Source organism: Hyla sarda, chromosome 4 (genome assembly GCF_029499605.1).
Source record: "Hyla sarda isolate aHylSar1 chromosome 4, aHylSar1.hap1, whole genome shotgun sequence".
In the NCBI taxonomy this organism is placed as follows: Eukaryota; Metazoa; Chordata; class Amphibia; order Anura; family Hylidae; genus Hyla; species Hyla sarda.
The window spans coordinates 400315803-400343796 of NC_079192.1; the positions used below are offsets into that span (position 1 = coordinate 400315803).

Below are 27994 nucleotides of genomic sequence, written 5' to 3' on the forward strand. Positions count from 1 at the left end.
GGAAGATGTCGCATAGGCATGAATTTATTCTATATTTCACACCTTGATCAAACAGGTACTTTATTTTTATAATTTTTATCTTTTCTTTCTTTTTTCTTTCTTTTCCTTCTTCTTTTCATCTTCTTCGTTTTGTTTCTGGAATCTAACAGAAATAATATAGATTGCTTTGTTTCCACCTAATTTACACTCACGGATTTAAATGTATTGTGGACAATCTATAAACCTGCAACTGAATTCCTATGGAGACATGGCGATAGCTTAAAGCTACTTAGATGTAGGTTCTTGTAACGTTATTGCTTATACGCTCTGACATTGAACTTTATGCTCCATTCTTGCTGCTGCGAGATTTTTCTTTCTTTGTTATTTTTATTTTTTCTATTTTACTGTATTGAAATTGTGTTGATAAAACAATAAATAAACAGTAAAAAAAAAAAAAAAATGGCTCCATAGGAGCAGAAACGTTGCTGTACTGAGACATGTGTGAATAAATGCACCTTTTTTATTGGACTGCTGCGCCATTGGAATTTTTGTCTATGAGAAACCCTGATCAGGTTTGGACAGTGGCACCCCCTCTTTTTGTTGAACAGAGCTGTGCTGCAACTTCTTCTCTATTTTCTATATATATATATATATATATATATATATATATATATATATTTATGTATAGAGAGAGAGCAGCGTTTCCCAACCCTTTGCAACTTGGGGCACAACTCACGGTAAAATGTGTACCCTGCAGCAGACCGACACCTCCCCCCTTATTTGCAGTTTGCCCCTTATAGATAGGAACAACCTGTAGGTAAATTTCCCCCTAGATTTAGGACCTCCCTGTAGGTATTTTGCCCCCGTATGTAGCTTTTTCCATCCTAGTGTAGTTAGCTTGCCCCAATGAAAAAAGGACTCCCCTCTGAAGAAGAAAATAAAAACACCTACTAACCTTGATTCCCCCGCAGTGATTGGTGTCTTCTCAAGCTTCTTTCTGCGGCCACTAGATGCTGCGGAACGTTTCTCCCCAGATGAAGTGATATTTTTGGCCTCTAGTGGCCTAGATTTCAGAGCTAGGATGTGCTAGGTCGCCCATGGCAGTAATACACCACAGAGGTCCTTGCACGTCCCATTGCCATCTTCCTTACAAGACTGTTGCGGCATACCTGGCGGGTCCTCCCAGCTCACTGGTTAGGAATTACTGATATAGAGTAAGCTTTAGCAGAATTCAAGGATACAGTATGTGGTGTCCCGGTACAGGACCTGGTCCTGTCCCTTTGTCTAAAGTCCCCTCAGTCAGAGTCCCTCCATGACACTGGGACTCTCCCTTAGGACTAACCCCTAGTTGCCTCATGTAAATGTTATTTCATGCATAAATAAATATATATTTAATATGTTATATAGGAATACCTCTGTATAGGACCTTAGAGGTCACATGCCTTAAATTGATTGTATTATGGTTTAAGGACCTTTGGATCATGTGATACCCAGAGTTCACTGGGTCAGGACTGACAGGTTATGCTGACCAATGAGTTTTGTCCCACCCCCTTAATATATAAGGGGCTGCAGCCACTGGATTCACTCTCTTAGCTTGGTCTCTTTGTTCCAGATTATCAGAGAAGCACATCTCAGCACAAATCATCACTTCAAGCTAGGCCTCAAGCCTAAAGTCCAGCAGCCACAAAACCGTGAGTTACTAAAGCTCAAATGACTAAATCCTGTGTGACTACTAGAAACTTAAATCTTCTAGAAATAGTAGCACAGTGGCTAGCAAACAAAACTCATTGAACCCGGAGTCCCAGCAAACCTGTGAGGAACCTGTACCCCGGTTCTCTCTCTCAAAGACTGTTGTGTTACATGCTGTTGCATAAAATATACAGTAAAGTTACTTCAAGTTTACTTCATAAAATCTGCTGTGGACATTCCGTTATTTCTCCCTGCCGTTTGTGGGACAGTTGGCGGTAGGATTATTACATTGAGGAAACCTCACCATGGCGTCACGACAATTAAGGGTTAACACCAAGATACCCTACACTATCACCTGCACCACCCCGTCACCACAACTCCAATAAGCGATGTCCATATAGCACTGGAGTGCAAGATCTCAGCTCAGAATTAATCTGAGAACAGAACAGAATGCAGAACAAGTAATCTGAAGCGAGCAGACTACATGGAGACTTTGGGCACGACATTGGGCCAAAGATTGCAGTGCTTCATGCATTGGAGAGAATCTAATGAAAGTGCATGAAGTTGTGTTGCGACACACAAGTTGCTGCAACTCCACAATTCCCAGAAATTGGAACTTGCAACCACATGCACTTTCAGTAGCTGTTAGGCAGGCCATGTGATGTGTCGCCATATAACTTTAGAAGTAGAAAAACAAGCGCTCCATAGGGTTATAGTGTCAACCCCCAGTGTGAGGTAAAAAACCAATGACTGTGGTTGTGTAGCTTCATACACAACAATGATGATAGTATACAAATAGTAGGTCGTCTGCTGCCCTCCGGTCACTGGTATATGCAATGGGCAGGGATGGCTTCGAGGAGGGACCCGGCTGAAACAGCGCTGACCGACCACGACCGTGGTCGGTCAGCGCCGTTTGAGCCGGGTCCCTCCTTGAAGCCATCCCTGTCCATTGCCATATAACTTTAGCCTTTAAAGGGGTACTCCCGTGGAAAACTTTTTTTTAAAGGGGTACTCCGGTGCTGGGGACCCCCGGGATCATGCACGGGGCACCCCGTTTGTAAGCAGTCCCCGGAGCGTGTTCGCTCCGGGTCTGATTATGGTCGACCGCAGGGCTGGCGGCGTGTGACGTCATGCCTCCATCCCCGTGTGACGTCACGCTCCGCCCCTCAATGCAAGCTTACGGGAGGGGCGTGATAGCTTTCACGCCCCCTCCAGTAGGCTTGCATTGAGGGGCGGAGCGTGACGTCACACAGGGGCGGAGGCGTGACGTCACACGCCGCCGACCCTGTGGTCGCCGGTAATCAGACCCGGAGCGAACACGCTCCGGGGACTGATTACAAACGGGGTGCCTCGTGCATGATCCTGGGGGTTCCCAGCTGCGGGAATCCCGCGATCAGGCATCTTATCCCCTATCCTTTGGATAGGGAATAAAATGTGTAAGCACCGGAGTACCCCTTTAAAATCAACTGGTGCCAGAAAGTTAAACATATTTGTAAATTACTTCTATTAAAAAATCTTAATCCTTCAAATACTTATTAGCTGCTGAATACTACAGAAGAAATTATTTTCTTTTTGGAACACAGAGCTCTCTGCTGACATCACGACCACAGTGCTCTCTGCTGACATCTCTGTCCATTTTAGGTACTGTCCAGAGCAGTATATGTTTTCTATGGGGATTTTCTCCTACTCTGGACAGTTCTTAAAATGGACAGCAGAGGTCAGCAGAGAGCACTGTGGTCATCAGGGAAATCTAAAAAGAAAAGCATTTCCTCTGTAGTATATAGCCCCTAAAAAGTACTGGAAGGGTAAAGACTTTTTAATACAAGTAATTTACAAATCTGTTTAACTTTCTGGCACCAGTTGATTTAAAAAAATGGAAATTAAAGGGGTATTCCAGGAAAAAACTTTTTTATATATATCAACTGGCTCCAGAAAGTTAAACAGATTTGTAAATAACTTCTATTAAAAAATCTTAATCCTTTCAGTACTTATGAGCTTCTGAAGTTAAGGTTGTTCCTGGATAACCCTGTTAAATCCTCCCAAATCTGTTCCTGGATTTTGAAAATGCCATAAAGCTTTGCAGAATCTAAGGCTGATCATAGGCATGAGATACTGCACTTATTTGTAGTTCATTAGCAGATCCAGCTTAAGGGTGGGGGTCACACATAGCGCATGAAATATGAAATATGCTGCGGATGCACCAACAGCAGTCACAAGAGCAAACTCCCTGCAATGGCCTGGCAGCTCTGTGTGTCTGCTCGTAGCAGTGGATTTCTCAATATAGAAAGACTTTTTAAGTTTTCTCTGAAAAAGCTAAATTAAAAGTCCTCTGTTTTTGGAGTAGAGGCACGAAAATAAAAATAAAATGGAGTTGGGTGGATCAGCTGTATGCAAGACACCAATGGCTGCCAATGGCTCCTGTTGACTTAAAGGGGTACTTCACCCCTAGACATCTTATCCCCTATCCAAAGGATAGGGGATAAGATGTCTGATCGCGGGGGTCCCGCCACTGGGGACCCCCGCAATATAGCATGCAGCACCCACCTGTATCTGCTTCCGGCAGCACTGGAGGTTCTGGCTCCCGACCACGGGAACGGACGATCGTGACGTCACGACTCTGCCCCCGTGTGATGTCACTGCCCGCCCCCTCAATGCAAGCCTATGGGAGGGGGTGTGACACAGGATGCTAGGTGAGGCTTATGCCTGGTGAGATGATCTGCAGGATGCTAGGTGAGCCTAATGCCTGGTGAAATGATCTGCAGGATGCTAGGTGAGCCTTATGCCTGGTGAAATGATCTGCAGGATGTTGGGTGAGCCTTATGCCTGGTGAGATGATCTGCAGGATGCTAGGTGAGCCTTATGCCTGGTGAAATGATCTGCAGGATGCTAGGTGAGCCTTATGCTTGGTGAGATGATCTGCAGGATGCTAGGTGAGCCTTATGCCTGGTGAGATGATCTGCAGGATGTTGGGTGAGCCTTATGCTTGGTGAGATGATCTGCAGGATGCTAGGTGAGCCTTATGCCTGGTGAGATGATCTGCAGGATGTTGGGTGAGCCTTATGCTTGGTGAGATGATCTGCAGGATGCTAGGTGAGCCTTATGCCTGGTGAGATGATCTGCAGGATGTTGAGTGAGCCTTATGCTTGGTGAGATGATCTGCAGGATGCTAGGTGAGCCTTATGCCTGGTGAGATGATCTGCAGGATGTTGGGTGAGCCTTATGCTTGGTGAGATGATCTGCAGGATGCTGGGTGAGCCTTATGCCTGGTGAGATAATCTGCAGGATGCTAGGTGAGCCTTATGCCTGGTGAGATGATCTGCAGGATGCTAGGTGAGCCTTATGCCTGGTGAGATGATCTGCAGGATGCTAGGAGAGCCTTATGCCTGGTGAGATGATCTGCAGGATGCTAGGTGAGCCTTATGCCTGGTGAAATGATCTGCAGGATGCTAGGTGAGCCTTATGCCTGGTGAGATGATATGCAGGATGCTAGGTGAGCCTTATGCCTGGTGAGATGATATGCAGGATGCTAGGTGAGCCTTATGCCTGGTGAGATGATCTGCAGGATGCTAGGTGAGCCTTATGCCTGGTGAGATGATCTGCAGGATGCTAGGTGAGCCTTATGCCTGGTGAGATGATCTGCAGGATGCTAGGTGAGCCTTATGCCTGGTGAGATGATCTGCAGGATGCTAGGTGAGCCTTATGCCTGGTGAGATGATCTGCAGGATGCTAGGTGAGCCTTATGCCTGGTGAGATGATCTGCAGAATGCTAGGTGAGCCTTATGCCTGGTGAGATGATCTGCAGGATGCTAGGTGAGCCTTATGCCTGGTGAGATGATATGCAGGATGCTAGGTGAGCCTTATGCCTGGTGAGATGATCTGCAGGATGCTAGGTGAGCCTTATGCCTGGTGAGATGATCTGCAGGATGCTAGGTGAGCCTTATGCCTGGTGAGATGATCTGCAGGATGCTAGGTGAGCCTTATGCCTGGTGAGATGATCTGCAGAATGCTACTACGTCTTTCTGTAGAGCAAAACTACAACCCCCAGCATGCTGGGAATTGTAGTTTAGCAACAGCTGGGGGCACCCCTTTCCTCGTTTAGTTAAATGTCACTGAGTTGTAATACCACAGACAACCAAAGGACATGTGTGGCGCTGTTTCTGGGAGAAAGCAACTACGTCTTTCTGTACATGCAAAACTACAACACCCAGCATTCGGCTGTCCGGGCATGCTGGGAATTGTAGTTTTGCAACAGCTGGAGGCACCTACACTGTAAAACTAAGTTGTAATACCACTTTAACGGGTCAATAACATCTCTTTATAGACACCAAGTATGTAAAACAGTCAGTATCGTGTGACATGGCACATGAGGCTCTTGTGGTCATAAACAAAAAGCAGAATTTGCCACACATTTAGGATATTTATAGGAATGTAATACTGGCGAATGTGCAGAGGGGGAAGTTCTGTGTGCGCATGCGCCGCCTGACACACGCCTGTAGCTCGCGGTGCCAGTGATGTAGGCGGGGTTGGCCCTGGTTGTCTGAGCACGCATGCGCAGTGCGGCCGCTGTTTGTTATTGTGGGCGGGTTGCGGGCTGCGTGTGGATGTGCAGTCCGTGTACGGCCCGGAGGATTGTAGTGGCCGGAAATCCGCGATATAGAGGAGCTGGTCGAAGCGGTACAGCGGGGTGACGAGAGGGCCCGTGTGCGGGCGGGTGAGCGCTGTCAGCAGGAGGCGCTGTGCCGAGTGACGTGAGCGGAGAGTGGGCCGGAGGCCTCGGCTATGCAGCCCGGGAGACAGTGAGGAGACGCAGACAGGTACTGGGGGAGCGGGGCGGGGACTGCTGCGGGGTTACTGCCGGTCACTGCTGTGCTGCCCGGACACAGGGGGCGCCAGTGTGTAGTGTGACTGGGCTCCTGTCCTTACACCAGCATGGCTCTCTATAGCTAGGGGAGAACTCCAAGGGCTGTCAGTGCCTGATGGGAGTTGTAGTTTTCCAACAGGTTAGGAGAATACTGCCCTAGACTCCTCCCACTAGACTATATGGAAAGATGGTTCTGTGCGACATATGGAAAAAGATACTTACCTCTAGATTGTTGGTGACATATGGAAGGTTCCTCCCCCTAGTGTCTATAGGTGACATGTGTAAAAGGCTCCTCCCCTAGCCTATATAGGTGACATGTGTAAGAAGGCTCCTCCCCCTGGTCTCTATAGGTGACATGTGTAAGAAGGCTCCTCCCCCTGGTCTCTATAGGTGACATGTGTAAAAGGCTCCTCCCCCTGGTCTCTATAGGTGACATGTGTAAAAGGCTCCTCCCCCTGGTCTCTATAGGTGACATGTGTAAAAGGCTCCTCCCCTAGCCTATATAGGTGACATGTGTAAGAAGGCTCCTCCCCCTGGTCTCTATAGGTGACATGTGTAAGAAGGCTCCTCCCCCTGGTCTCTATAGGTGACATGTGTAAGAAGGCTCCTCCCCCTGGTCTCTGTGGGGGACATGTGTATGAAGGCTCCTCCCCCTGGTCTCTATAGGTGACATGTGTAAGAAGGCTCCTCCCCCTGGTCTCTATAGGTGACATGTGTAAGAAGGCTCCTCCCCCTGGTCTCTGTGGGGGACATGTGTATGAAGGCTCCTCCCCCTAGTCTCTGTGGGGGACATGTGTATGAAGGCTCCTCCCCCTAGTCTCTGTGGGGGACATGTGTATGAAGGCTCCTCCCCCTAGTCTCTGTGGGGGACATGTGTATGAAGGCTCCTCCCCCTAGTCTCTGTGGGGGACATGTGTATGAAGGCTCCTCCCCCTAGTCTCTGTGGGTGACGTGTATGAAGCCTCCTCCCCCTACTCTCTGGGGGTGACATGTGTAAGAAGGCTCCTCCCCTAGTCTCTATAGGTGACATGGAGGAAGGCTCCTCCCCCTAGTCTCTATATGTGACATATGAAGGAAGGCTCCTCCTTCCTAGTATCTATAGGTGACATATGGAGGAAGGCTCTTCCCTAGTATCTATAGGTGACATATGGAGGAAGCAAACCCCCCCCGCATCTATAGGTGACATGTGGAGGAAGGCTCCTCTCTTAGTATCTATAGGTGACATGGAGGAAGTCGTCTCCCCCTAGACTCTGTGGGTGACATATGGAGGAAGGCTCCTCCCTCTAGACTCTATGGGTGACATACGGAGGAAGGCTCCTCCCCCCAAGACTATGTGTGACCTATGGTGGGAGGCTCCTCCCCCTAGACTCTATGGTGGAAGGCTCCTCCTCCTCCAGACTCTGGTTGATATGGTAGAAGGCTCCTCCTCTAGGCTGTGCATGTGACATAGGAAAGAAGATTTGATCCTTTAGACCAGCGTTTCCCGACCAGTGTGTCTCCAGCTGTTCAAAACTACAACTCCCAGCATTCTGACATGCTTGGGGTTGTATTTTCACAACAGCTGGAGGCACACTGATTTGAAGAAACCTGTCTAGACTGTGGGGGCAATATATAAGGCTTCTCACCCTGTGGGTGACATATGGAAATAAGTTCTTCACCCTAGACTGTGTATTTCAAATTGAAATTACTCCTCCCCTTAGACTGTGGGTGACATTAGAGAAGGCTCCTCCCTCTAGACTATGTGACCTATAGAAGACTCCTCCCTCTAGACTCTTTAGCATATAGGAGACCCCTCCCCTAGACTCTGTGGCATATAGAAGGCTCCTCCCTCTAGACTCTGTGGCCTATAGAAGACTCCTCCCCCTAGACTCTGTGGCATATAGAAGACTCCTCCCCCTAGACTCTGTGGCATATAGAAGACTCCTCCCCCTAGACTCTGTGGAATATAGAAGACTCCTCCCCCTAGACTCTGTGGCATATAGAAGACTCCTCCCCCTAGACTCTGTGGCATATAGAAGACTCCTCCCCCTAGACTCTGTGGCATATAGAAGACTCCTCCCCCTAGACTCTGTGGCATATAGAAGACTCCTCCCCCTAGACTCTGTGGCATATAGAAGACCCCTCCCCCTAGACTCTGTGGCATATAGAAGACCCCTCCCCCTAGACTCTGTGGCATATAGAAGACCCCTCCCCCTAGACTCTGTGGCATATAGAAGACTCCTCCCCCTAGACTCTGTGGCATATAGAAGACTCCTCCCCCTAGACTCTGTGGCATATAGAAGACTCCTCCCCCTAGACTCTGTGGCATATAGAAGACTCCTCCCCCTAGACTCTGTGGCATATAGAAGACTCCTCCCCCTAGACTCTGTGGCATATAGAAGACTCCTCCCCCTAGACTCTGTGGCATATAGAAGACTCCTCCCCCTAGACTCTGTGGCATATAGAAGACTCCTCCCCCTAGACTCTGTGGCATATAGAAGACTCCTCCCCCTAGACTCTGTGGCATATAGAAGACTCCTCCCCCTAGACTCTGTGGCATATAGAAGACTCCTCCCCCTAGACTCTGTGGCATATAGAAGACTCCTCCCCCTAGACTCTGTGGCATATAGAAGACTCCTCCCCCTAGACTCTGTGGCATATAGAAGACTCCTCCCCCTAGACTCTGTGGCATATAGAAGACTCCTCCCCCTAGACTCTGTGGCATATAGAAGACTCCTCCCCCTAGACTCTGTGGCATATAGAAGACTCCTCCCCCTAGACTCTGTGGCATATAGAAGACTCCTCCCCCTAGACTCTGTGGCATATAGAAGACTCCTCCCCCTAGACTCTGTGGCATATAGAAGACTCCTCCCCCTAGACTCTGTGGCATATAGAAGACTCCTCCCCCTAGACTCTGTGGCATATAGAAGACTCCTCCCCCTAGACTCTGTGGCATATAGAAGACTCCTCCCCCTAGACTCTGTGGCATATAGAAGACTCCTCCCCCTAGACTCTGTGGCATATAGAAGACTCCTCCCCCTAGACTCTGTGGCATATAGAAGACTCCTCCCCCTAGACTCTGTGGCATATAGAAGACTCCTCCCCCTAGACTCTGTGGCATATAGAAGACTCCTCCCCCTAGACTCTGTGGCATATAGAAGACTCCTCCCCCTAGACTCTGTGGCATATAGAAGACTCCTCCCCCTAGACTCTGTGGCATATAGAAGACTCCTCCCCCTAGACTCTGTGGCATATAGAAGACTCCTCCCCCTAGACTCTGTGGCATATAGAAGACTCCTCCCCCTAGACTCTGTGGCATATAGGAGACTCCTCCCCCTAGACTCTGTGGCATATAGGAGACTCCTCCCCCTAGACTCTGTGGCATATAGGAGGCTCCTCCCCCTAGACTCTGTGGCATATAGGAGGCTCCTCCCCCTAGACTCTGTGGCATATAGGAGGCTCCTCCCCCTAGACTCTGTGGCATATAGGAGGCTCCTCCCCCTAGAATCTGTGGCATATAGGAGGCTCCTCCCCCTAGAATCTGTGGCATATAGGAGGCTCCTCCCCCTAGAATCTGTGGCATATAGGAGGCTCCTCCCTCTAGAATCTGTGGCATATAGGAGGCTCCTCCCTCTAGAATCTGTGGCATATAGGAGGCTCCTCCCTCTAGAATCTGTGGCATATAGGAGGCTCCTCCCTCTAGAATCTGTGGCATATAGGAGGCTCCTCCCTCTAGAATCTGTGGCATATAGGAGGCTCCTCCCTCTAGAATCTGTGGCATATAGGAGGCTCCTCCCTCTAGAATCTGTGGCATATAGGAGGCTCCTCCCTCTAGAATCTGTGGCATATAGGAGGCTCCTCCCTCTAGAATCTGTGGCATATAGGAGGCTCCTCCCTCTAGAATCTGTGGCATATAGGAGGCTCCTCCCTCTAGAATCTGTGGCATATAGGAGGCTCCTCCCTCTAGAATCTCTGGCATATAGGAGGCTCCTCCCTCTAGACTCTCTGGCATATAGGAGGCTCCTCCCTCTAGACTCTCTGGCATATAGGAGGCTCCTCCCTCTAGACTCTCTGGCATATAGGAGGCTCCTCCCTCTAGACTCTCTGGCATATAGGAGGCTCCTCCCTCTAGACTCTCTGGCATTGAGAATGCTTCTCCCCTTAGTCTCTGTGAAACATGGAAGAAGGCTCCTCCCCATTGACTCTGTACATGACTTTACTCATGTGCACTTGGCCTAATAGTTTCTCAAGTCTGTGATTTATATAGGTTTTAAATCCTAAAAAAAAAAAACACAGTAGAATTGTTTGTTTGTTAGTTTTGGCCCATGAGAGTGGAGGGGTGATGATGCACCAGACCATAGAATAGTGTTTTCCCAAAGAGTGTGCCTCCAGCTGTTGCGAAAACCACAACTCCCAGCATGCCCGGACAGCCAACGGCTGTCCGGGCATGCTGGGAGATGTGGTTTTGCAACAGCTGAAGACACACTCTTTGGGAAAACACTACCATAAAAGGTGTCAGGACTATGTAGACACATGGGGTGAATCCAGAGAGTGTTTTTTAGGAGTAGCACTTGAATGGGATGTAATACCCAATATCACCTGCAAGGGGTGGGAGACAAGTTCCCTGTGTTCCCCAACCAGTGACTGACAAATCCGGGCATGCTGGAAGTTGTAGTTTTTCCCACAGATAACTGATGGACTCAGCTGGGCCAGGATGGGAGGGTCCATGTCCGTCCAGTAGTCACATCCGTGTAGGTTATGATTGCAGCGATTGATGTCTATTACGGTGTATTTTATGGCGCTTGCTTCTGTTGTCGCTTTAATCTTCGTGCCCGTCTAATGTTGGATTAAGTAAACTTCACTATTATGTAATCGCTGACTTGGCAGCTTGTGCTCCATTTCCATCTATTAGGAGAGAGCAAGCTTCCCATCAGCTATTACCAGGACGCGCACCGCTTTCTGAGCTGTATTATTATTATAATATCCTATTGGATTTTTTACTCTTATATTGTCAGCTCTTAAAGGGGTACTCCACTGGTAAACATTTATTTATTTATTTTTTTTAAATCATCTGGTGCCAGAAAGTTAAACAGATTTGTAAATTACTTCTATTTAAAAATCTTAATCCTTCCAGTACTTATCAGCTGCTGTATGCTGCACAGGAAGTTCTTTTTCTTTTTCAATTTCCTTTCTGTCTGACCACAGTGCTCTCTGCTGACACCTCTGTCCATGTCAGGAACTGTCCAGAGTAGGAGCAAATCCCCATAGCAAACCTCTCTGGCTCTGGACAGTTCCTGACATGGACAGAGGTGTCAGCAGAGAGCACTGTGGTCAGACAGAAAGGAAATTGAAAAAGAAAAAGAACTTCCTGTGGAGCATACAGCAGCTGTTAAGTACTGGAAGGATTATCACCACAGGAAGTTTTTTCTTTTTTAATTTCCTTTCTGTCTGACCACAGTGCTCTCTGCTGACACCTCTGTCCATGTCAGGAACTGTCCAGAGTAGGAGCAAATCCCCATAGCAAACCTCTCTGGCTCTGGACAGTTCCTGACATGGACAGAGGTGTCAGCAGAGAGCACTGTGGTCAGACAGAAAGGAAATTCAAAAAGAAAAAGAACTTCCTGTGGAGCATACAACAGCTGATAAGTACTGGCAGGATTAAGATTTTTAAATAGAAGTAATTTACAAATCTGTTTAACTTTCTGACACCAGTTGGTTTAAAAAAAAAAAAAAAAATTTGTTTTCCAGTGGAGTACCCCTTTAACCACTTGCCGCCAAACGCAGTTTCTATACGGCACTGCAGCACGGGAGGGATATGAAGCGAGCTCAGGAGATCACATCATACCCGCACAGTCCCGGCTGCTATCAGCATCCAGGACCCGTGGCTAATGCCGGACATCGCTGTTCAGGCAGATGTCCGGGTTTAACTCTTTTTAGTCTATATTGGGCCGATCGGGACCATCGCGGTAAAATCGCAATGTCCTGATTAGCTAGAACGCATCAGCAGGGTACCTTACCTTCTTCCTGCACGTAGGCTTGAGCAATCAACCACCGATAACACTGATCAATGCAATGGCATTGATCAGTGTAATGAATCAATGTACTGCATGTTATAGTCCCCTATGGGAGCTATAACATTGCAAAATAAAATAAAATTGGGGAGCCTTGCTACATTTACCGAGCACTGGTAGTTCCCGCAATGGCGTGGGCCATATGTCAGCCATATTAGCTGGTATCTGAGTCAACGCTGATCCCACCCCTATATAAACTCCCAGCATGCCCGGACAGCCAACTACCCAGTGAACACTCTGCTGGGATGTTGCTGCTCAGTGAACACTATCGATGTTCCATAGCAGAACGTCCGACACGGTTTCACATGTTCATTGTTGTGGCAGCATCAGTCTAGAAAAGCCCATCAGTCAATGGGACTTTGAATTGCAGGGGTTAATTTCCACAATAAATTCTGCACTAATGTAAGAATCCTTCTAACATGGACTCGTAACCTTACCTGCAACATGGCGTGAACCAGAAGCCTCGATATGTGTTGTGGCCACAGCTCTAGCCTTAAAATGATTGAAAGAGTAAACTGAAATACAGTGGTTGTGGTTTAAAAAGGTATTTTTTTATTATTTTTTTATTTTGTTTTTGTTTAGACTAGTGTTCCAACCAGGGTGCCTCCAGCTGTTGCAAAACTACAACTTCCAGCATGCCCAGGACAGTTTATGGCTATCGAGGCATGCAGGGACTTGTAGTTTTGCAACAGCTGCAGGTCCACTGAGTGGTAAACACTGGTGTAGAACCATTAAACATAAAAAAACAACTAAATTTAAAAGAAAAGTATACAAAAAAATTGAATAATTAAAAAATGACCGTACAATTTGTTGGTAGCTGATATAATAAATAAAAAAATAAACAAAATAAAAAGATAGTTAAAAAAATTTACTATAAATAAAATATGGCAAATAGAAAGGACCCTTCAATTTTTTTGGGTAGCAGATATAATAAATAATAACATTAACTTAATAAAAATAAAATTATAAAAAAAATAAAAAAGGACCCTGTGATTTATTGGAAGCTGATATAATAAAAAAAAAAAAACTATTTATTATTATTATTATTATTATTATTATTATTATTATTATTATTATTTAAAAAGTTGAGTAAGGTGTTTAAAAAAATTTAAAGTAAGCTAAATATAACAAAAATCTATTCTCCAATTGAAACCTGAACATTCTGTCCGTATACAATGAAAATAAAAATAATTAAAAGTGATAAATTTAACATGTCATTTGCGCTGTAAATGCCATAAAAAGAAAAGCTTTAAAAAAAATTAAAAATAAAATTTAAATATTCGGTATAAACAGTAATCAAAAATCCGGATCTAGGCCATAATGGTGCCTAAAAACGAAGTCCTTGTAAGCACCGTATATACTCGAGTATTAGCCGACCCGAATATAAGTCGAGGTCCCTACTTTCACCCCCAAAACTTGGGAAAACTTATTGACTCGAGTATAAGCCTAGGGGGGGAAAAACCCAGACTAGTGACGCTGCATTGACGCCGCAGCGCTGGGTCGTCCCGGACGTCTGCTGCGCACGGACATCCCTGTGCATCATCGTCAATGCAGCATCACTAGTCGGATGGTCCCTGCAGCGAAGATGGATGGCCCGGCCAACCCAAGGTTCCCACCCCCCCCCAACGGTATTTTTTTTTCCCCACTCTAGTATAACCTGAGGGGGGCATTTTCAGCACGAAAAATTGTTCTGAAAAACTCTGCTTGTACTCGAGTATTAACGGTAATAATTATAAAAAAATAAAAAATAAATTTGTATTGCCGTAATTTTACTAGCCCGGCAGAATACAGTTGTTAGTTTATAGCATACTGTGAATGAAATAAAGTTATTCAATATGTTATAAATAAGTCATTGTATTACGTCAGTGCGAAAATTATAACTTTTTAACTTAAGTTATAACTTTAAAACAATGTTTCCCAACCAGGGCGATTCCAGCTGTTGTAAAACTACAACTTTGGCTGTCCAGGCATGCTGGGTGTTGTAGTTTTGCAACAGCTGGAATCGCCCTGGTTGGGAAACGCTGGCTTTAAAGAAGTGGGGGGGGGGGGGGGGGGGGGGGAACAACGTAGGGTTAAAGTGTACCTCTGATGCCCTTGGGGCAGGATACCTGTGTAAATCTCCCTGCGACATCTTTGCCTTAACAGCGGGCATGCCTCAGGCTATCAGGATACGGATTTGCCGGAGGTCCTATGCAAGTCTATTGAACTTCCGGCAAATCCATATTCTGATCGTTGGCTGCAAATTTGCCCGAAGATTTAATGGGATACTCCGGTGATCCGATACTCCGCGGCGATCCGATCATCCAGCACGGCAGACGGAGGTCCCCTCACCTGGCTCCGCTGTCTTCCCGACGTCTTCTGCTCTGATCTGCCTTCCCACAGACCAGAGCAGAAGATGACCGATAACACTGATCAGTGCTGTGTCCTATACATAGCACTGATCAGGATTAGCAATCGAGTGATTGCTATAAATAGTCCCCTATGGGGACTACTAAAGTGTAAAAAAATATATATAAAATAAAAATAAATAAAGTTTAACAAAATATAAATAAAAATGTGAAAAACCCCCCTCCCCCAATAAAAACATAAATTGCCCCATTTTCCCTATTTCACCCCCCAAAAAGTGTTAAAAAATTATTTTATATACATATTTGGTATCGCCACGTGCGTAAATATCTGAACTATTAAAATAAAATGTTAATGATACCGTACGGTGAACGTAAAATAAAAAATAAAAATGTCCAAAATAGCTGCTTTTTTATAGCATTTTATTCCAAAAAAAATTCATAAAAAAATGTATTCAAAGTTTTATATAAGCAAATATGGTATTAATAAAAAGTACAGATCACGGCGCAAAAAATGAGCCCTCATACCGCCGCTTATACGGAAAAATGAAAAGGTTATAGGTCTTCAAGGGGGATTTTAAACGTACTAATTTGGTTAAAATTTTTTTTTTTTTTAAGCGCAACAGTAATAGAAAAGTGTGTAATCATGGGTATCATTATAATCGTATTGCCCAAAATAATAAAGAACACGCCATTTTTACCATAAATTAAATAAGGGTTAGAAAAAACTTAAAGGGGTACTCTGCTGGAAAACATTTTCTTTTAAATCAACTGGTGCCAGAAAGTTTAACAGAATTGTAAATTACTTCTATTAAAAAAATCCTTCCAGTACTTATCAGCTGCTGTATACTACAGAGGAAGTTATTTTCTATTTGAATTTCTTTTCTGTCTGACCACAGTGCTCTCTGCTGACACCTCTGTCCAGAGCAGAATAGGGGATTTGCTCCTACTCTGGACAGTTCCTGACATGGACAGAGGTGTCAGCAGAGAGCACTGTGATCAGACAGAAAGGAAATTCAAAAAGAAAAGAACTTCCTGTGGAGCATACAGCAGCTAATAGGTACTGGAAGGGTTAAGATTTTTAAATAGAAGGAATTTACAAATCTGTTTAACCTTCTGACACCAGTTGATTTAAACAAAAAAAAAAAAAAAAATGTTTTCCAGCGGAGTACCCCTTTAATTGACATTCAACTCTGCTACATGTGTACTTTGGATGGGAGAGGTGCAGACAGAGGCCTCCTTATCTAAGTCATACAGGAACAGGTTAGAATTAGAGATGAGCGAACTTACAGTAAATTCCATTCGTCACGAACTTCTCGGCTCGGCAGTTGATGACTTATCCTGCATAAATGAGTTCAGCTTTCAGTTGCTCCCGTGGACTGGAAAAGGTGGATACAGTCCTAGGAGACTCTTTCCTATGACTGTATCCACCTTTTCCAGCCCACCGGAGCACCGGAAAGCTGAACTAATTTATGCAGGATAAGTCATCAACTGCCGAGCCGAGAAGTTCGTGACGAATCGAATTTACTGTAAGTTCGCTCATCTCTAGTTAGAATCCCAGTGATATACTTCCTTGATGTCTGTGTAAAGATAACGCTAACACATCTGAGAAATCCTTTGACATTTTTAAGCAATGGATTTAAAAGTATTGTGGCGGGAAGTGGCATTTCCAGGCGTCCCTGCAGATTATCACTTTCTCTGGTCAGCCACAGACATAGCAGTAAACCCACAAGGGGTAGATGACCGCCAGCCGCACGCCGTAGGAATTAGAAGAAATCTGTGTAAAGGGTTTTTATTCTAGAGATGGGATAGTTGTGGTTCATCAGAACAAAATGCTATGAAGCGTCCTAAACTTTAGGGTACGGTCACACATGCCTGTTTTGCTGCGGATTTTCCTACCCATTGAAGTCAGTGGTAGGTAAATAAGCAGCAGAAAATCTGCAGCAAAATACGCACGTGTGATCCTACCCTTAAGGGGAAGTTAAACAGATTTGTTAATTACAGTGGTCCCTCAAGTTACAATATTAATTGGTTCCAGGACGACCATTGTATGTTGAAACCATTGTATGTTGAGACCAGAACTCTGTGGAAACCTGGTAATTGGTTCTGAAGCCACCAAAATGTCATCCAAAAATAGGAAAAGGTGAGGATTAAAGAAAAATAAGTAGATAACTAATATAGAGAAAGCAAATCCTTATATATAAAAGTAATAAAGATCTGCTGGTGCTGTAATCACTGTCTATGTCAGTGTTTCCCAACCAGGGTGTCGCCAGCTGTTGCAAAACTACAATTCCCAGCATGCCCGGACAGCCAACGGCTGTCCGGGCCTGCTGGGAGTTGTAGTTTTGCAACAGCTGGAGGCACCCTGGTTGGGAAACAATGGTTTATGTAGAGGACAGGAGCTTCTTCAGGGTCCTATACAGTACACACAGTGTCCCAAATGGAGCCGCCCTTACTTGGTGTCCAAAGGAGCAACTAACCCTGGCACAGGTAAGGAGTAGCACAGAACTTGTAGTTCCTCCCTGTACTGTAGGGGGCGCTACCAGACAGCCAGTCAGTGCATACACTTCAGTAATACAGGTAAAGAGTACAGAACATGTAATACCTCCCTGTACTGTAGGAGGCACTACCAGACACCAGTCAGTGCATGCACTTCAGTAATACAGGTAAAGAGTACAGAACATGTAATACCTCCCTGTACTGTAAGAGGAGCTACCAGACACCAGTCAGTGCATGCACTTCAGTAATACAGGTAAAGAGTATAGAACATGTAATACCTCCCTATACTGTAGGGGGCGCTACCAGACACCAGTCAGTGCATGCACTTCAGTAATACAGGTAAAGAGTACAGAACATGTAATACCTCCCTGTACTGTAGGGTTCGCTACCAGTCAGTGCATACACTTCAGTAATACAGGTGATTCCCCAGTAAAATGCCCATTATGATTGGTCAGTTCCTCCAGTTGTGACACGTTTCACAGATCTGGACTGTCTGTACATTGTATGTTGAGTCTGGTTTCAAGTTACAATAGTCCAGCAAAGACCATTGTATGTTGAAACTATTGTATGTTGAGGCCATTGTAAGTTGAGGGATCCACTGTACTTCTATTAAAAAAATCTTAATCCTTCCAGTACTTATTTTGCGGCTGTATACTACAGAGGAAATTCTTTTCTTTTGGGATTTCTTTTCGGGTTTCTTTTGTCTGACCACAGTGCTCTCTGCTGACTCCCCTGTCCATGTCAGGAACTGTCTAGAGCAGGAGAAAAGCAGAGAGCACTGTGGGCGTGATAGAAAAGAAATCCAAAGAGAAAAGAATTTCTTCTGTAGTATGCAGCTGCTAATAAGCACTGGAAGGATTAAGAATTTTGAATAGAAGTAATTTACAAATCTGTTTATCTTTCTGGCACCAGTTGATGTAAAAAAAAAAAATATATATATATATTTTTTTTCCCACAGGAGAACCCCTTTTATTAGGTATGTTCACATGGGTAGATTACCTGTGGAATATCCGCAGCATATTTGCTGCGGAATATCTGAAGCGGATTTTGCTACCATTGACTTTAATGGGTCAGCAGAAAATCCACGATAGAGGCATATTTGCAGATTTTCCTTCAGACCCATTGAAGTCATGGTAGCAAAACCCGCTGCTGATTCTCCGCAGCAAACAAGCTGCGGAAATTCTGCAGGTAATCCGCCCGTGTGAACGTACCCTTATAAAGGGAGGATCTGTGGCTTGAAAATGCCATCTCTTTATGTCTGGTGGGGGAAGAGATGGGAAGACTTGGAATTTAAAACAATAAAATAAATTATTTAAAAAAAAAATGTTTTTTTTTCAAAACCATTTTCTTTACCCCAGGAAAATTTTAAAGAATTGGAGTATGAAATATGTTTTTATATATATTTATATCATATAATATTTATCATTATAAAAACATATTTCATACTCCAATTTTTCCATTTTTTTAGGGGGGAAAATGGCTTTGGGTATTTTTTTTAAATTTTTTAATTTCAGGCCTTCCCATCTCTACCACCACTAAACATAAAGTGAGGGCATTTCGTAGCCACAGACTGTGTATTTTGCTGAAGATTTTCTGCTGCTGATTTGCCTACCACTGACTTCATTGGGTAGGAAAATCTGCAGCAAAATATACACTTGGGAATTAGTGCTGGGCGGTATACCGGTATGAACCGGATACGTTTTTTTTTTTTTTTCTCCCACAGTATGGATTTTTGCCCATACCGCTATACCGGTCGGGCCCCTCCCCCACCCTCCGAGTCAATAAAAAAAATTAAACTTGCCCGTAATGGGGGTGGTCCGGGCCATCCATCCTTCCTGTAGTGTCCGGGGGCATTCCGGGTGGAGGGTGAACCAGTACGGGCTGTCCTTCTTCTCCGGGGGTCCTCTTCTCCGCTCCGGCCTAGTACGCTGCATAGACGCCGTGACGTCAGGTTCGTCGCTGCGCACGGACGTCACAGCGCAGCAATGTCTATGCAGCGTTACTAGGCCGGAGCCTGCCCGGAGTGGAGAAGAGGACCCCCGGAGAAGGAGGACAGCCCGTACTGGTTCACCCTCCACCCGGAATGCCGCCGGACACTACAGGAAAGATGGATGGCCCGGACCACCCTCCCCGGACGGTCCCTGCAGCAACTGGGAAGGTGAGTCAGGGTTCTGGGATGGACAGGGGTCTGTATAATATACCTACAGTAGGCCCTCCAGCTGTTGAGGCCCTTTAGCTGTTGCAAAACTACAACTCCCAGCATGCCCGGACAGCCAACGGCTGTCCGGGCATGCTGGGAGTAGTAGTTTTGCAACAGCTGGAGGCACCCCTAGTTGGGAAACACTGACCTATACTATACACTACTATATAGTCCAACATGCTGGGAGTTGTAGTTTTGCAACAGCTGGAGGCACCCCTAGTTGGGAAACACTGACCTATACTATACATTACTATATAGTCCAACATGCTGGGAGTAGTAGTTTTGCAACAGCTGGAGGCACCCCTAGTTGGGAAACACTGACCTATACTATACAGTACTATATAGTCCAACATGCTGGGAGTTGTAGTTTTGCAACAGCTGGAGGCTGTAGGGTTGTTTGTTACATCTATTTAAAAGGGTACTCCACTGCCCCAGTGTTCAGATCATTTAGTTCCAAAAGCCCATTTAGTTCCGCTACGCCTCCTCAATGCAAGTCTCAATTACAGATGAGCGAACTTACAGTAAATTTGATTCGTCACAAACTTCTCGGCTCGGCAGTCGATGACTTTTCCTGCATAAATTAGTTCAGCTTTCAGGTGCTCCGGTGGGCTGGAAAAGGTGGATACAGTCCTAGGAAAGAGTCTCCTAGGACTGTAGCCACCTTTTCCAGCCCACCGGAGCACCTGAAAGCTGAACTAATTTATGCAGGATAAGTCATCAACTGCCGAGCCGAGAAGTTCGTGACGAATCAAATTTACTGTAAGTTCGCTCATCTCTAGTCTCAATGTAAAAAAAAAAAAAAATAATGTGATACTTTAGAAAAATACCGTTATACTCCTTTTTGGTCATATCACCCAGCACTATTGTGAATGTACCCTTATAAAGGGATGGTCTGTGGCCATCACTTTGTTTGGTGAAGGTAGAGATGGGAAGGCCTGGAATCAATATTAAAAAAAAAAAAAAAAAAAAATTTTCCCCCCAGAAAAAATGGAAAATAATTGTCATATGAAATGTTTTATAATGATAACTAATATATAACTATAGAATATACTGATAATAAAATTAATATTTAGACCTTCATTAAGTGTTCATTAGTGTTTGGTGCTTCACTTTTTTGGACGCAGTATGGTCAACCACTGCATAGGGGCTCACAGTCGGACCCCGACCATCGCACTTTGGTGGCATAGCCTAAGGGTGTTCTGGATGCACTGGGAATATAATGGAATTGACACGATGTTCTTAAAGGGGTACTCCGGTGAAAACCTTTTTTCTTTTAAATCAACTGGTGGCAGAAAGTTAAACAGATTTGTAAATTACTTCTATTAAAAAAAAATCTTAATCCTTCCTGTACTTATTAGCTGCTGAATACTACAGAGGAAATTCTTTTCTTTTTGGAATGCTCTCTGATGACATCACGAGCACAGTTCTCTCTGCTGACGTTATTATAATAATAACACTTTATTTATTGTTTTCCTTAGTGGGATTTGAACCCAAGTCCCCAGCATTGCAAGGCAGCAGTGCTAACCACTGAGCCACCATGCTGCCCTTAGCATATATCTGCTATGCACGGTTGCTAAAATGGACAGAGATGTCAGCAGAGAGCACTGTGCTCGTGATGTCATCAGTGTTCCAAAAAGAAAGGAATTTTAGGAACTCTCCATAGCAGGAGAAAATCCCCATAGCAAATATATGCTGCTCTGGACAGTTCCTAAACTGAACAGCAGAGGTCAGCAGAGAGAAAAATCCAGAAAGATAAACATTTCCTCTGTAGTATACAGCAGCTAAAAAGTACTGGAAGGATTAAGATTTTTTTTTTTTATAGAAGTAATTTACAAATATGTTTAACTTTCTGCCACCAGTTGATTTACAAGAAAAAAGGTTTTCACCGGAGTACCCCTTTAAGTTATAAATAATTTAAAGGCTACGTCTAAAATTAGGCAAGCGTCTCTAATTCCTTTGATATTTGGGGCCATGCTAAACATAGAAGCGCCGGTTCCATACCCGCTATGTATAGTGTTGTGTAATTCTCCAAGGATCTGTTTGTGATCTCTGACGCCTCCCTTCTTTTTGTTTTTTGTTTTTCTTTACAGCTTGACTTCATCTATTTTCAAAGGGAACCAGTATGAGCGCAAAAGAGAAACTGGAGGCCATGTTGAACGTGGCCCTGCGCGTACCCAGCATCATGCTGCTCGATGTCTTGTACCGATGGGACGTCAGCTCCTTTTTCCAGCAGATCCAAAGAAGTAACCTCAACAACAACCCTCTCTTCCAATACAAGTACTTGGCGCTCAACATGCATTATGTCGGTACGTCCTTCCTTCCGGAGTGTGGCCGGAGTTGCCGATTTTAATCTAACAGTAATTACAGTGCTTTTTTTTTGTCATGTAGGCATAAAGGGGTTATCTCCAGTCCTCAACATAGAGGATAAGTAGCTGATTGGTGGAGGTCCGACTGTTGGGACCCTCACCAGTCACTAGAACAGAGGTCAGTTGTCCCCCAAGTGAATGGAGTGGCAGTGCGTGTGGCCAGCCACCGTACCATATACAGGTGAAACGCGAAAAATTACAATATCGTGCAAAGTTAATTTATTTCAGTAATGCAACTTAAAAGGTGAAACTAATATATGAGAGGGACTCATTACATGCAAAGCAAGATAATTCAAGACGTCATTTGTTATAATTGTTAATTCAAGACGTCATTTGTTATAATTGTGATGATTATGGTTACAGCTCATGGAAACCCCAAATCCCCAATATATTATGTGATTTGGGGCCATGTCATCTGCTGGTGTTTGTCCTCTGTGCTTTATTAAAGGGGTTATCCAGGAAAAACTTTTTTTTTATTTTTATATATATATATATATATATATATATATATATATATATATATATATATATATATATAATATCAACTGGCTCCAGAAAGTTAAACAGATTTGTAAATTACTTCTATTAAAAAAAATATTCATCCTTTCAGTACTTATGAGCTGCTGAAGTTGAGTTGTTCTTTTCTGTCTAAGTGCTCTCTGATGACACCTGTCTCCGGAACCACCCAGTTTAGAAGCAAATCCCCATAGCAAACCTCTTCTACTCTGTGCAGAACCCGAGACAAGCAGAGATGTCAGCAGAGAGCACTGTTGCCAGACAGAAAAGAACAACTTAACTTCAGCAGCTGATAACTATTAGAAGGATTAAGATTTTTTTTTTTATAGAGGTAATTTACAAATCTGTTTAACTTTCTGGAGCCAGTTGATGTAAGAAAAAAAGTAAAGGGGAACGCCAGTGGGAAACTTTTTTTATCTATTTATTTTTTTAAATGAACTGATGCGAGAAAGTTAAACAGATTTGTAAGTCACTTCTATAAAAAGGAAAAAAAAACTTTTACCCTTCCAGTTCTTATTAGCAGCTGTATGCTACAGAGGAAATTCTTTGCTTTTTGAATATCTTTTTTGTGTTGTCCACAGTGCTCTCTGCTGACACCTCTGTCCGTGTCAGCGACTGTCCAGAGCAGCATACGTTTGCTATGGGGATTTTCTCCTGCTCTGGACAGTTCCTGATACGGGCATCAGGTGTCAGCAGAGAGCACTGTGGACAAGACAAAAAAGAAATTCAAAAAGAAAAGAATTTCCTCTGTAGCATACAGCTGCTAAAAAGTACTGGAAGGGTAAAGATTTTTTAATAGAAGTAATTTACAAATCTGTTTTAACTTTCTGGCACCAGTTGATTTAAAAAAATAAAATAAAATAAAAAGTACCCCTTTAAGTAGCATTAATGAAATGCAATGAACTTTTGCACAATATTCAAATTTTTCGAGTTTCACCTGTATTATCTCTGGGGCTTCCATACATTGCTAAGTTCAGCACTTGACAATGTTTAGAAGCCCCAAAGGGAATAAATGGAGCGACAGTCAAGCAAGCGCTGCTGCTCATAATTGACTTACATTCTCTTAATCGGTGGGTCTCAGTAGTTGGACCCCCAATCAGCTACTTATCCCGGGATAACCCTTTTTAAAGGAATATATATTAGTGGAGTCATCCTTTGGATAGAACTGCAGCTACGTTCTGTTGAAGTAAATGCGGCTAAGATGTAGTACAAGGCACAGTACTTAAAATTTGAGGTGCCCTGTTAGTGGATGTATATTGAAGACCGTTCTGCTATTGTCTCCCGCTGCCCGGAGGATTTCTCGTAGGGTGAAATACACTGCTTATGCACTATGTGTGACCCTACATTTAAAGAGTAGCGAAGTATTTACATCCTCTGTATGACCGCGAGCATCGGAGCGGTGCTCGCGTCATACACGGCAGGACCCGCCGGTAATGATCATCACGCGTGATGTCCGCCATTAACCCCTCAGATGCCGTGATCAGTACAGATCACGGCATCTGCGGCAAAGCGCAAGTTAAAATAGATGATCGGATCGCCCGCATCACTGCCGCGGCGATCCGTTCATCTATAATGGCGGACGGAGGTCTCCTCCCCTGCCTCCGTCCGTCTCCCGGCGTCTCCTACTCTGGTCTGAGATCGATCAGAGCAGAAGATCACGATAATGCTGATCAGTGCTATGCCCTATGCATAGCACTGAACAGTATTAGCAATCTAATGATTGCTATAAATAGTACCCTATGGGGACATATAAAAAGTGTAAAAATAAAAAAATAAAAATAAAAGTTGAAAAATGTAAAAGTTAAAAATGAGAAAAATCCCCTCCCCCAATAAAAATGAAAATGGTCTGTTTTTCCCTTTTTTTAAAATAAAGATATTTGGTATCGCCGCGTGCGTAAATGTCTGAACTATAAAAATATAATGTTAATGATCCCGTACGGTGAATGGCGTAAACATAAAAAATAAAAAAAGTCCAAAAATGCAACTTTTTTGGTCCCTTTTTATTCCCCCAAAAATTAATAAAAAATTATCTAAGTTTTATGTATGCAAAAGTGGTATTGATAAAAAGTACAGATGACTGTGCAAAAAATAAGCCCTCATACCGCCCTATATACGGAAAATTGAAAAAGTTATAGGTGGTCAAAATAGGGCGATTTTAGATTACTGATTTTGTACAAAAAGTTTTATATATTTTTTTTTTTTTTTAAGCGGTAAAAAAATATATAAAAGTTTCTAGCCATGGATATCATTTTAATTGTGTTGACCCACAGAATAAAGAACACATAATTTTTACCGTAAAGTGTACAGTGTGAAAACGAACCCCTCCAAAATGTGCAAAATTGTGTTTTTCATAAAAATTTCGTCCCTAAAAAATTTTATGGTAAAATTTGAGGTTTCATTACAAAGTACAATTGGTCACGCAAAAAACAAGCCCTTATATGGGTCTGTAGATGGAAATATAAAGGAGTTATGAATTTTAGAATGCGAGGAGGAAAAAAACAAAAACGCTAAAATAAAATTGGCCTGGTCCTTAACCCCTTAAGGACGCAGGGTTTTTCCGTTTTTTGCATTTTCATTCTTTCCTCATCACCTTCTAAAAATCATAAAGCTTTCAATTTTGCACATAAAATTCCATATGATGGCTTATTTTTTTGTGCCACCAATTCTACTTTGCAGTGACATTAGTCATTTTACCAAAAAAATCCACGGCGAAACGGTAAAATAATTAATTGTACGACAAAATTGAAGAAAAAATGTCATTTTATAATTTTGGGGGCTTCCATTTCTACGTAGTACATTTTTCGGTAATAATGACACCTTAGCTTTATTCTGTAGGTCCATACGGTTAAAATGATCCCCTACTTATATAGGTTGGATATTGTCCTATTTCGGAAAAAAATCATAACTAGATGCAGGAAAATTTATATGTTAAAAATTGTCATCTTCTAACCCCTATAACTTTTTTATTTTTCCACATATGGGGCGGTATGAGAGCTCATTTTTTGCTCAGTGTTCTGAAGTTTTTAGCGGTACCATTTTTGCATTGATCGGACTTTTTGATCGCTTTTTATTAATTTTTTCATGATATAAAAAGTGACCAAAAATACGCTATTTTGGACTTTGGAATTTTTTTGCGCGTACGCCATTGACCCTGCGGTTTAATTAAAGATATATTTTTATAGTTCGGACATTTCCGCACGCGGCGATACCACATATGTTTGTTTTTATTTTTATTTACACTTTTTTTTTTTATGGGAGAAAGGGGGTGATTCAAACTTTTATTAGGGAAAGGGTTAAATGACCTTTTATTAACTTATTATTTTTTTTTTTTTTTTTTGCAGTGTTATAGCTCCCATAGGGGGCTATAATACTGCACACACTGATCTTTTACCCTGATGCCTGCAAAGCCATAGCTCTGCATGGATCAGCGAGATAGGGGCTCAATTGCTCAAGCCTGTAGCTCAGGCTTGGAGCAATCAGATGCCGATCGGACGCAACGGAGCAAGGTAAGCGGGTCTCCGCTCGCGTCCTAGCTGATCAGGACATCGCGATTTTATCGCGATGTCCCAATCAGCCCGACGGAGCTGCCGGGAAGCATTTACTTTCATTTTTAGATGCGGTGATCAAAGTTGTCTAAAGGGTTAATAGCGTGCGGCACAGCGATCGGTGCCGCACTCTATTAGCCCAGGGTGTAGACCCGGTGTAATGGGGGGGGACCGGGCGAGCGGCGTACAGGTACGCCCTTCATCTTGAAGGAGTTAAGGTTAAAATGGGCTTGGTCATTAAGGGGTTAATATATATAGATTTTCTAATTGGGTTCTATAAAAAAAAAATTATCTTTTGTGTTTTTTTGCGTTTTTAACTTTTGCCCACTAAGGGTCTCCCTTGTCCCCTGCCCTGTACTCAGCGGCTGCCGCCCCTGCCCTGTACTCAGCGGCTGCCGCCCCTGCCCTGTACTCAGCGGCTGCCGCCCCTGCCCTGTACTCAGCGGCTGCCGCCCCTGCCCTGTACTCAGCGGCTGCCGCCCCTGCCCTGTACTCAGCGGCTGCCGCCCCTGCCCTGTACTCAGCGGCTGCCGCCCCTGCCCTGTACTCAGCGGCTGCCGCCCCTGCCCTGTACTCAGCGGCTGCCGCCCCTGCCCTGTACTCAGCGGCTGCCGCCCCTGCCCTGTACTCAGCGGCTGCCGCCCCTGCCCTGTACTCAGCGGCTGCCGCCCCTGCCCTGTACTCAGCGGCTGCCGCCCCTGCCCTGTACTCAGCGGCTGCCGCCCCTGCCCTGTACTCAGCGGCTGCCGCCCCTGCCCTGTACTCAGCGGCTGCCGCCCCTGCCCTGTACTCAGCGGCTGCCGCCCCTGCCCTGTACTCAGCGGCTGCCGCCCCTGCCCTGTACTCAGCGGCTGCCGCCCCTGCCCTGTACTCAGCGGCTGCCGCCCCTGCCCTGTACTCAGCGGCTGCCGCCCCTGCCCTGTACTCAGCGGCTGCCGCCCCTGCCCTGTACTCAGCGGCTGCCGCCCCTGCCCTGTACTCAGCGGCTGCCGCCCCTGCCCTGTACTCAGCGGCTGCCGCCCCTGCCCTGTACTCAGCGGCTGCCGCCCCTGCCCTGTACTCAGCGGCTGCCGCCCCTGCCCTGTACTCAGCGGCTGCCGCCCCTGCCCTGTACTCAGCGGCTGCCGCCCCTGCCCTGTACTCAGCGGCTGCCGCCCCTGCCCTGTACTCAGCGGCTGCCGCCCCTGCCCTGTACTCAGCGGCTGCCGCCCCTGCCCTGTACTCAGCCTGTATGCGTGCTCCTGAGAGGGAGCACAGCCTACAGGAAGAAGGGCGGAAGCCGGCCCGGGCAGGCTTCTGACGACGTTGCGCCTGCCGGCCCACGCCCACTTCCTGCCCTCGTCCACAGCTCAACACTGAGCTACCGATGATGCTATAAAAAAGGTATTTACAGGTGGGTTTACATAAAAGTAAATACAGGGATAGAGAGAGTTAGAGTCAGGGACAGATGGGGAGGGGGATTAGGGAAAGTTTAGTTGATGATAGGTGCTCTTTAAGAATTAAAAAAAAAAGCATATGGTGGTCTAACCTCTGGGCCCGCCTTTATTCTACGAGAGACTGGGTCAGTACTGCAGTCCCTTCCCAGCCTGCCCCATTCACGGTGAATGCATTTCTAAGCTATTTCTATGGAATGTAGTCATTGAGCTTTGTGGTTCCTTCGAGGTCACAGGCTTTCCGTCGGTCATAGGTATACATAGGTGTGGACTGTGGATAAAGTGTTCTGGTTACTTTGCGTACTTTGCAGAAGGTCCGTTGTCTCCTCTCCATCTAGATCACTGTATTTGTATTGATGTATAGAGCTGAATGTCATTTACCTGCTGTCTGAACAGAGGCAAATTAGGAAGAAACACTCTCTTCATAGCTTAAAGTGCGGGTTATGCTCTGGGTTCGGGGTCTCATCTACCTCAGCGTTTTCCAACCAGGCGGCCTCCAGCTGTTGCAAAA

The 27994-nt window shown here is 44.8% G+C and overlaps 1 protein-coding gene and 1 long non-coding RNA gene across 2 annotated transcripts in view; one reads left to right on the top strand and one right to left on the bottom strand.

Moving 5' to 3' along the window:
- Window positions 1–41: 41 nt before the first annotated feature.
- LOC130267478 (uncharacterized) lies at window positions 42–27983 on the bottom strand. The gene is made up of 3 exons (XR_008843205.1): window positions 27865–27983; window positions 13017–13071; window positions 42–142 (listed from the first exon to the last, which is right to left on the bottom strand). It is a non-coding gene; the product is annotated as an uncharacterized LOC130267478 (long non-coding RNA).
- RNF145 (ring finger protein 145) overlaps window positions 6206–27994 on the top strand; it is a 70030-nt gene continuing 48241 nt past the window's right edge. The window contains exons 1-2 of the mRNA XM_056517344.1: window positions 6206–6482; window positions 21714–21929. Of these exons, the coding sequence (XP_056373319.1) occupies window positions 21746–21929 (184 nt within the window). The 5' untranslated portion in view covers window positions 6206–6482; window positions 21714–21745. The remainder of the gene's footprint in view (window positions 6483–21713; window positions 21930–27994) is intronic.